This window comes from Artibeus jamaicensis, unplaced genomic scaffold (assembly GCF_021234435.1).
Source record: "Artibeus jamaicensis isolate MK-2021 breed Jamaican fruit bat unplaced genomic scaffold, CSHL_Jam_final contig_327, whole genome shotgun sequence".
Lineage (NCBI taxonomy): Eukaryota > Metazoa > Chordata > Mammalia > Chiroptera > Phyllostomidae > Artibeus > Artibeus jamaicensis.
Genome location: NW_026521772.1, coordinates 3,222,104 through 3,231,765, shown reverse-complemented (window position 1 = coordinate 3,231,765; position 9,662 = coordinate 3,222,104). Strand labels below are relative to the sequence as shown.

At 51.7% G+C, this 9,662-nt stretch overlaps 1 protein-coding gene across 1 annotated transcript; it reads right to left on the bottom strand.

Moving 5' to 3' along the window:
* Positions 1–1,188: 1,188 nt before the first annotated feature.
* On the bottom strand, positions 1,189–9,270 carry TEX35 (testis expressed 35). The gene is made up of 8 exons (XM_037145531.2): positions 9,232–9,270; positions 8,489–8,539; positions 7,860–7,928; positions 6,939–6,995; positions 6,192–6,251; positions 1,993–2,057; positions 1,571–1,767; positions 1,189–1,235 (listed from the first exon to the last, which is right to left on the bottom strand). Exons 1-8 carry the CDS (start codon positions 9,268–9,270, stop codon positions 1,189–1,191), a joined length of 585 nt encoding a protein of 194 aa, XP_037001426.2.
* Between the last annotated feature and the right edge of the window lie 392 nt (positions 9,271–9,662).

Below are 9,662 nucleotides of genomic sequence, written 5' to 3'. Positions count from 1 at the left end.
CAAGCAAGAGCTACTGCAAAATAAAGTATGAAATCCCATGAATTCATCCTCCATCGGACTGGAGCCAAGAATCACACCCAAGGCAGAATGGCTCACTGAAACCCTGCTTCCTCTGTATCTTTCCTGACTCTCGCTTCAAGCTGGCAACCAAGCCTCCTCTGCCCAGGACTTGGGGCAAGGACAGAGTGCCCCATTGGAGGTCAAGTGCTCTCCCCTGCCTTTGCAAAGGCCTTAGGCCTCTCAAGGGATCTGTATCCTTTTGGTGGGGGAGGAGGGAGGAGACCTGCCAGAGGGTAAGGAGGGTGGATCCTCAGAGCCCCAGGGCACCTGCGAGCACCAGGTCCTGAGCCCTCCTGTACGCTAGACCCTGGGTCTGAGGTCTCCGTACACTGCCCCAAAGTCTTGGGTCTCCCCCCGCACCCACACAATGCAGGAGGCAAGGACATGGAGGGAGGGGGTAGACAGGGCAGTGGGGGTGTCTCCTGTCACCAGACAGAAAGGCGTCTGATATATTCGGGGCCTCCCCTCTCTTCCGACCTGCGGCTTTTGCAGAACGAGGTAGAGTCGAGAGACAGATAGTGTTTTGCAGGGAATAACCCTCCAGGATGACCAGGAACAGGGGGTTGGAATCTGAAATACGCAGATTTAGAACAAGAAAGTAACACCCTTTGCACACTCAAGGTTGGTGACACCCCCTTCAGATTTCGATGAAGCTTTTAATTCAGGTGGAGCCAGGCCCGGGGCGGCTTGGGATGGAAGGGGGGGGGCCACAGCCTTCGCTGTGCGGCTCAAGGAGTGGGGAGAGGGCGAACCGGAGCTCCAGTAGGTGCGGTGCTAAGTGGGAAGCATGTCCTCCTCGGTCACGCGGAGGTTGAAGTACACATACACCAGAAAGCAGCTCCAGATGCAGAGGATGAGGAAGATGCCCAGGCCTGGCGTGAAGGTGTCCTGCCAGAGGGGGGAGGCAGACACCTGAGGCGAGGGCAGGCCAGCCGCTGGCAAGGCACCGGCCCCTCCACGGGAGCCCTCGGGCTGGGGCCCAGCCTCCTCTGAGACTGCGGGGAGGTGGTGGGGGCGGAGTCTGCAGGGGCACAGGCGAGGCCTGATGCGAACTTGGCCTGAGCGCCGCACTGCCTCTGGGACCCCCGGACGCCCGACTGAGACAAGGCACGTCTCGCCTGGATCCACCTACCCCTGATTGTAGCTGTTCTTTAGGGCACACAACAAACATGTCTCTTGTAGAGGACAGAAACGGCACAAGAAAGATCATTTTTCCCTGGTCCAAGATGGCCAGACTGCTGGGCACCCCGTCAAGTTTGGCTACAGGAAAGGACAGAACAAATACAGTGGCACTTGGGGGCAGGCACATCCAGAGTTGCGTCCTGCTTGCTCATGACTTTGGATGTCCCAGGCCTAGCGGGCAAGGCCCCAGAGAGGGCCTGCAGAGGGTTGCAGCCGCTTCCCTTACTGCTAGAGGTACCGGGGTGAGTGGAGAGGCCCAGGGGAGGAGAGGGAGGGGCAGGAGCCCTGGGGGCAGCTCCCCAGCAGAGCAGGGCGGGGCAGGCTTCACTCACACAGCAGGTCCCACACTGATGGAGGGAACCCAGCGGGTCTTTTTTGGGCTTCTGCAGCGCCGTGTGCTTCTTGTGAACAGCCAGCGATGCTCCGTCAGCTCCCTCCAGTTTCCTGAGCCGGAGATGTGAGTCCATGTCAGGCTTTCCTATCAGCCTGAGGCCCTGATGGTCCTTTGGTCCTCTTCTAAGCAGACTGGGCAGTCAGGGAGGGGCGGAGATGGGGAGACAATTTCCAACATGACAAGGAGATCACGGCAGCACAGGTGGCCAGGGACGGCCTTAACTCCCAGCCACTGGGGCCAGAGACAGCAAGACAGCTCCTTGAAGCGTCTGAAAGTCCTTGAACCCCGAGGACAATTAGCGAAGTGAAGGGGAAGATTCTTTAGGGATGAGGAGAGAGGGTGAGGGTTATACTTACAGCTTGTTGTTTCTCTGTATATTTATTAAAACATCCATCTTCTCATCCATATCCTTCTGCATTTCCTTCAAGAGAGAATTCAAAGTGAGAAGCTACGTCCTGAAGGGCCTTTGGACCCCCTTTCTCCTCCACTCAGAGATCACGCCTCAGCACCTTACTTCCGAGGAATGCCCGCTGGCCTCGGGCACGGTGGCTTTCAGGGTGTACCTGACATGGGCCACCTCCCCCTTTCCATGATGGGGCTGAGCAACAGGTAGAGTCCCTAGGGGCTTGTGCAAAGTCCCCAGGTGAGTCGGAGACTAGGAGTTGTTTCGCCTGAACTCTCACTCACACTCGGATGAAACCGTTATCCGCCTTGGCTCCAGGCTTGCAATGGCAGAACCAAGACAGGCAACCGTGTGACGCCCCCCAACCCTGCAAAAGACGCTTTGACGCCAACATTTTGACCCCCCAACACGCACCCGGATCCAGTGTGTTTGTTCGCTCCATCTTTTACCCAGTTCCTGGCAAAAATGGTAAATACGAAATGAAACTGGCAGTAGCTCAAATGGCCCCTCACCTGTTACGATTTACTAGGAACTGAAAAGTGGCAAAATCTTCCTGGCAAAGTGTAGGCCTATAAATGTGACCTGGGAAAGTTGGGTAGGAATAATAAGTAGTCCCTAAAGAGAGTCTAAGATGGCAGATGCTATCATAGACAGTAATGGGCATAACAAGGTTGGGTCAAATATTATAACATGTAAACTGAAAATAATTTGCTTCAAGGAAAATAATTGTAATTAAAAAAATCAAAGTTTACTGAACTGTGGTAAAAACTTGATCAAAAAATTATATTGTCTGGGTGAAGATGATTTCAAAAAAAACACCGTGAAAAGCAGTTTGAAACATTAGTTTAAATTTTGAATAAAATATTTACGACCAGAAGTAGAGTCAAAATATGCTTGAAGTCAAAATTTCTCCTGCATCCAAAGCACCAGAGTCAAAACATCCCATATTCTGACAAGTCTGGCCGTCATTTCTAACTCCTCAGGTCCCAACTGACCCCCTGAGGTTCTCTTCTAAATTACTTCTATTTCCTGACTACCCTTGTCATCGTCACCACTGTCTTCTAATCACACAGATTAAAGCTCTGGTGCTCTCACAGCTGGTGGCCTCTCTTTCTTTCTCTGCATGGAATTGGTCACCAGAATGCTGTTTTCCCTTCAATGCATCTGACTCACCCTTTCCTTTTGTCCTACACCTGGCCGGGTTTTCTCCGCCTTGAGCCGGATGCGGCTGCCTGTCTGATATTTTTGCTCCAGGTGACCCCCACCTGCTCCCCTGGGCGCCAAGGCCGCCTAGCAAGCAGCTGCCCGGCAGCTTTATGAAATGCTGCTGCTGGCATGTTCTTTGATGAAGCACCTCCAGAGGCCCCTGGCTGCTGGCACGGCCAAGTCCCAACGCGTCTGTCTACCTTTTAGCAGCCTTCCCGCCCCCCTGCCTCGGTGCCCCGTCCATTTCATTTCAGTTTCCCCAAGTGACCCCACTTTGTAGACAGATCTCCCTGCTGACGGTGACGCGCTCCACGTTCCTCCTGCCTCCATGCTGTGCGCAAGCTGTGCCCGGGCCCAAAATAGCCTCCTTCCTGCCTCCGCTGCCCAGTCCTACTCACCAACGGCCCCCCACCCTGTGTTTGCATTTCACTATGGAAATAGCACTGCCCTTGCAGAAAATCTGCAGAATACGGAGGAACACAAAAGAAGAAATTACCATCACCTAGAAACAGCAACAATCCTTTGGGTCTCGTTCTTCCCAGTCTTTTTCTCTATGTTCATTTACCTGTTGTTTTTTTTTTCCCACTGAAGTGAGGTCAGCTTGTATACATTACTTGTATCTTGCTTTTTTTACTTCTCATTATAAGTGTTCTTTTTAAATGCTGTCTAATAGTTCCCGATTTTCATTGTATGGATATAACATCATTTATTTGGCTTTTTCTCTACTGTTAAAATTGTGGTTATTTTCCAGTGTATTCTACTGTATGTGTGTGGTATACACATGTACATGTACATCCATCCATGCTGGCACTTTTTGATCATATTAGAGGTTAAATTCTAAGAAGTGAAATTGATGAGTCTAGGGGGTTCAACACTTTTTTTAAAAAGATTTTGATTTTAGAGAGAGGGTAAGGGAGGAAGAAAGAGAGGGAGAGAAACGTCCATATGAGAGAGAAACACTGATTGGTTGCTTCTCGTATACGCCCCGTCTGGGCCCCGTCTGGGCCCCGTCTGGGCCCCGTCTTGGTCAGGGGACAGAATCTGCAACTCAGGCTCATGCCCTGACCAGAATCAAACCGGTGACCTTTTGCTTTGTGGGATGATGCCTGACCCACTGGGGCTCCTTTTTCAGTGTTTTACAAATTTGAACTCTGATCAGCAGTACTGAGCATTCCTATCTTATTCTGTAGTCATCATAGATTAAAACTGCTTATTCAAATGTGACACTTATCTAATTATTGTTTTCATTTGCATTCATTGGATTACTCCCAAGGTAAACTCTTTTAATGTTTATTGCTTTTTAGTTATATTCTCTTGTGTGGATTTTTTGTTCCTGCTCTTTCCCCATTTTTCTATCTGGTTCTTACCGATTTGTGTGAGCTCCACACATTACAGATAAAAAACTTTGTGTCTGTGTCTATCCTGTGTTTGTGAAAAATCAGTTTCTCCAAAACTATTGTTTTCTTTTTAATTGTTTATGAGGCTGTTCTGTTCTAATTTCAATCTTCATAATTGTTAAATATACCAATATTTCCTTTGTGATTTCTTCCATTGTATCATGCTTAGAACCTCTGGTTAAATACTTATTACATATACTTTCTTTTTATTGGTTTTTAGCATTTAAATTCACTTTGTAGACTCTTCCAGCTTCAGTCAATTCAGAATTGACTGAATTAAGTTTTCTCTTCATATATGCAAGGTTAATATTATTACATAACACTTCCCTTCTCACTGACCTTTAAAAAACCATCTTTCTCCTATTTTAAATTTTACAGAGCCGAGGTTCCCAAACTAGAGCATACAATGGAATCACAAGGGGCACTTGAAAAACCACTGACCCGGACCTCACCCCAAGGGGTTCTGGTGCGGTATTGGGGCGCAGCCTGGGTACAGGGAGGTCCGAGTCCCAGTGCAGGCAACGCCTGGGCGCAGCTGCAGTGCTGAGGGCCCCGCTCTCTCCAGTGGCAAATGTCACTGCCACTCCGAGTGTGAAGTATCTGCTCCCACTGGTCCACCTGGGCCCGGGCCTGGGAGTGTGAACCTTAGAAAGCCTCACAGGTATGATCATTGCAACCCCAGCAGAAAAGCTGTTCCAGGGTTTTCTCTGCTGGTTATCCTTGGGCTGAAGGATAACCTTGATTTGATTGTTGTGGCTTTTGGGTGAATTTTAATACCTTGTAGGGGTAGCTACTACTCTGGAAATTTTATAGGTATCTGCTTTTGCCGTTTATGCTTCTCCATTGGTGGCTCTCAAACTTTCACCTGGAGACTGGGAGAAAAATCCAAGGCTACAAGACCTATCCAAATGGGACTTGGGCTCGCCCTGGCCAGATGGCTCAGTCCGTTGGAGCATTGTCCCTCACACCGAAAGGTTTGCAGGTTCCATTCCCGGTTGGAGCGTGGACAGGAGGCAACTGATCGATGTCTCTCTCTCCTTCCTCCTCTCTCTCTCAAATTAATAAATACATGTCCTCGGGTGAGGATTAAATAGTAATAATAAAATTTAAAATACAAATAAATTTTTAAAAACTTTAAAATAATATAAAAGCAGAGGACCTGAGCTCTCTTTTCCTTATTTGTTCTGGTGATTTTGAAACGCAGCAAAGTCTGCGAACCATGATCCCCAAACCTGATGACCCTCCTAGTGACCACTGAGTTCAGAAATAATCTGACTGGGCTTTTGGTTAGGTCTGCATCCAGCTTCTAATGCAGCCTTCCAAGCTCACCTGGAGATGCCCTCTCCCGAGAAGGACCTTTCTGGTTACCGCAGACCACATTCCTCCCTTACTGCTCTAAACTCTCGATGAACTGACATCCTATTATCATTTAGCCCGTCACTCATGTGTTCATTCTTTCTTGCAGTAGAGTCTGGGACCTGGTCTGATGTCTCTTTCCAGAATCCTAGTCTGGTGCTGGCCCAGGGGAGGCACTCAAGTCAATGCTTACCTTCATAATCTCCACAAATTCCTGCAGTTTATCGAAATCCTTGTCCATTACATCTTTTATCTAACAAGGAAGAAAGGCACAGGGCACATCACCGACTGTGGAGTCACTCTGGAGGCGTGCTAAGTCAAGGGCAGCAGCTGCCTGCTGGAGGGAGCTGGATGAAGCTCGTGGAATAGACCAATCACGGCCTATTAAAGCCGCGTTCTTCCCCAGGGGGCCAATGAAGGGACCAGGGGTGCAGGTACCAGAAAGTGACCACCACCGCCAGCCTGGGCCGAACTTGGACCTACCCCCAGGCTTCTTGCGGAGCTCAGACCACAGCGCCAATTGGGCCTTCTCGCTGGAGCACCCCTTTCTCCCTGCGGGTGCTCCAGGTGATGCCATCAAACAGGCAGGAAGAGAGGTGTGGCCCTGCCGCTTACTCGGGGCATGTGACTAGAAGAACTGAACTGGTCCCTGGCTGCCCCCAAATTCCAATCAGTGCCCCCCGCCAATGTTATATGTGTCTTCCCAACCTCACCCATAAGACCCCTCAGAGAGTCCTTAGCATTCAAACACTGGGTCTACCCATCGGACAAGTAAGAGATAGATAATCCTGAGCTGCCTGACACGCAGAGGCCTGGGCAGAGCTCCTTCGAGAGGTTTTTCCATGAAATTCCTGATGTCTGTCGCTGCTCAGAGTTACACATTGAGCTTTCCTGGAAGACACCCTTTACCTCCAAGTTCTGAGAAGTCTCATCCCGTTACCTGTTTTATCTCCTCCATTTTTTCCTTGAGCTCTTCCTTCACCTCTCTGAGTTCATTCTGAGGAAATAAAGGAGGGAAGAGAAGGAGTAAAGAATGTCTCGGATGGAAGGGACCCTGCCAGGGGAGGGACAGAGAGACACGTCCCATTCGGGAGGACAGAAAGGGAGCTAACAGGGTGGAGGGACGTGCAGACATTGGGTGCCTCCGATTCTTCTGTGAGGCACAGGCGGCCCAAAGTGAGGGTCATTCCACAAAGCGAACGGTCTGCAGGCCTCAAAAATGTCACTGTCCCAAGAGACAGAGGTTGAAGAACAGTTCCAGATGTCAGGAGGCGAAAGGGACCCGGAACCTGGATGCACGTGTGATCCCAGGTTGGGTCCCAGACAAAAAAAAAAAAGCTGTTTTTTTCTTTTGTCACAAAAGATATCAGTGGATAATGGTTGAAATTAGCATAAGGGCTGTGGAGGAGTGGAGTATCGATGTTAATTTCCTGATTTTAATATTTTGAGAATTTTGCCGTGGCCATATAACAGAGTGTTCTTGTTTTTAGGAAACTCACACTAAAATTTGAGAGAAGCATGCCCTCTCACTGTTCAGGAAACTAACCGTTGTGAGGTATATATATATATGGGGAGGACCGTGATAAAATGCCAACAGTTGGGAATCTGGGGGACAGGACACTACAATTCATTGTGCCATTTTTAAAAGTTTTCTGTAAGTCCGAAATTGTTTCAAAATGAAGAGTTAAAAGAAACAAACAAAAAGAACCTGAGGGAACGAAGTCACAGGGCCCAAAGCACAATCGTTGTTACCCACAGTTCTTCCCAATGGACGTTGTTCTGCTGCACCCCGCCCCCACCCCTGTCGCAACCCCCCTTCAGTGGGCCGATCCCACCCTACCGCCTGGGTTCACACGCTTACCTTTAGCTCCTGAGTACCCCCCGTTTTGGTAAATGGCCCTTCTGGTTTAATTCCTTTGTAGTCACATGTCTGTTGATTAAAACCAGAAGCACAGAGTGCTGGAAATCGCAGCTGTGGGGTAGGTAGGGCAGGAGGGATCCCCCCAGTTTCTGTGTCTCCCTCTGGGCCAGGGGAGACAGGTGACAGCTGGTGGCCTCACCTCCACCCTTCAGTTCTCTCTGAGCTCCTCCACCCCACTGCCCCCCGGGGCCTCAGCTCTGAGCCCCAGGCCCCTGCGTTCTCTGCCCGCCCCTGCCCACCGTGCCTCCAAGGGGCCGGAGTCAGGTCCTCCAGCCCCCGGCTCAGAGGAAGGCCTTTCCTGACCCCGTCTGCCGCAGCCTTCCTGTCCGGGCTCCCTGTGTCACTCCTCTGTACGGCGGTGACACTACTGGATTTTTCGTATTTGTGTATGTGTCTGATTAGTTATTAGTGTGATGTTCTATGCAAGCGGGGAGCTCGTCTGTCTCTCAATGAGCCCCAGCCCCTGGCACAGGTCTTGGCCACCAGCAACAGAGAATGACCCCTGACTCCAAGTCACCTCCCCAGGGCTCTCGGCTGGCTGCCAGCACAGCCTCAAAACGGCTTCTTACTTTGATCGGCTCCGGCTTCAACTCCAGGCAAACGGCCTTGTAGTTCTTGCTCTGCAGAGAAGGGCAGTGGGGATTCCGCCCGTCAGGTACCCCGGCTGGGAGGCTTCCCCCGCTTGCAGGAGCCCTCGCCCAGCCCTGCCTGTCCAGCTGTGCTAGACCTTGGGCCTGCATGTCCCCTAAGCCCCCAGGCAAGACAGCTCAGTTCTGTCCTGCTATCACACATGTGGATGAGCATGCGCCTGCCTCCCCCTCCCCCTCCCCCCAGACCCCATCCCCCAGGCCTGCCTGGGCGGGGAAGCACTTCCAGGGAGCCGTCGGGAGGCCATGCGAGCACTGCCTCAGGTGCACACATTTCGGTTCTAATCTTAGCTGTTCTCCCTACCGGCCGGTGGGCAAGTTCAGTCTCTCTGGCCTCCACTTCCTCCTCTGTAAAGTGGGGATGGCTCTGTAATTGTACACCTGAGACAGGCCATGAGATGCGGGCCTGGCATAGGCCTGGCGTGGGGTCACGTCCCCAGAGTGGCCTGGGTGTGGCTCGGTGCCCTGTGTCCTGAGTCAGCGGAGGCCCCTCTCCGTCCCACCCCAAGGCCAGGAGTCACCCCACCTTCCTTCCAGGCCAAGAGGCCCCTTCATGCTCAGGACAGATGAAATAAGCTAAGGATTCATCAGGCAGACCCTGCACCCCGGCCCACCCCCTTTCCCCACTCAGCGGGAGCTCGGAGGTGCAGCTGTGTCTCCTTTACCGGGTTTGTTTTCTTCAGTCCTGCTCTCTTGGCCGACATGATGGAGGAGGCCAGAGTGTTCTTTCCCCACGACCGGCCTGTGACCAGGCCACTGTCCTGTGCTGACTACAGGCCAAGGAAAGGGCGGGACGGCCGCCTCTGTGTGGGGCACAGCTGAGGTCACAATGCCCAGGACCCCCAGGCAGGTCTGGGCTGTCACTGCAGCTTCGAGCCTGGGGTGCCTTGGCTGCTGAGATGAGAGACTTGGGTTGGGTTCCAAAGTCCCCCGGAGGGACCAGGCAGGCTATGGCCGAAGCACAGGGCGCATCTCCTGAAAGGCGAGAATTGCTGGCTCCTCCCCAGCAGGACCTCCTGGCTGAACAGACTAGGAGGAGGGGTCTGCCCCCACGTCTGACCTCTGGGAGCCCGCACACGGTTCCCTCTGCCATGTG

Bases quoted from the DNA above. Each gene is read 5' to 3' on its own strand.
- TEX35 (XM_037145531.2), bottom strand. From the start codon at position 9,270: ATGTCGGCCAAGAGAGCAGGACTGAAGAAAACAAACCCG. The intron at 6,996-7,859 runs GTAAGCGTGTGA...TTATTTCCTCAG, and splicing joins GGGGTACTCAGGAGCTAAAG to AATGAACTCAGAGAGGTGAA. The intron at 1,768-1,992 runs GTAAGTATAACC...CTGACTGCCCAG, and splicing joins ATACAGAGAAACAACAAGCT to TCTGCTTAGAAGAGGACCAA.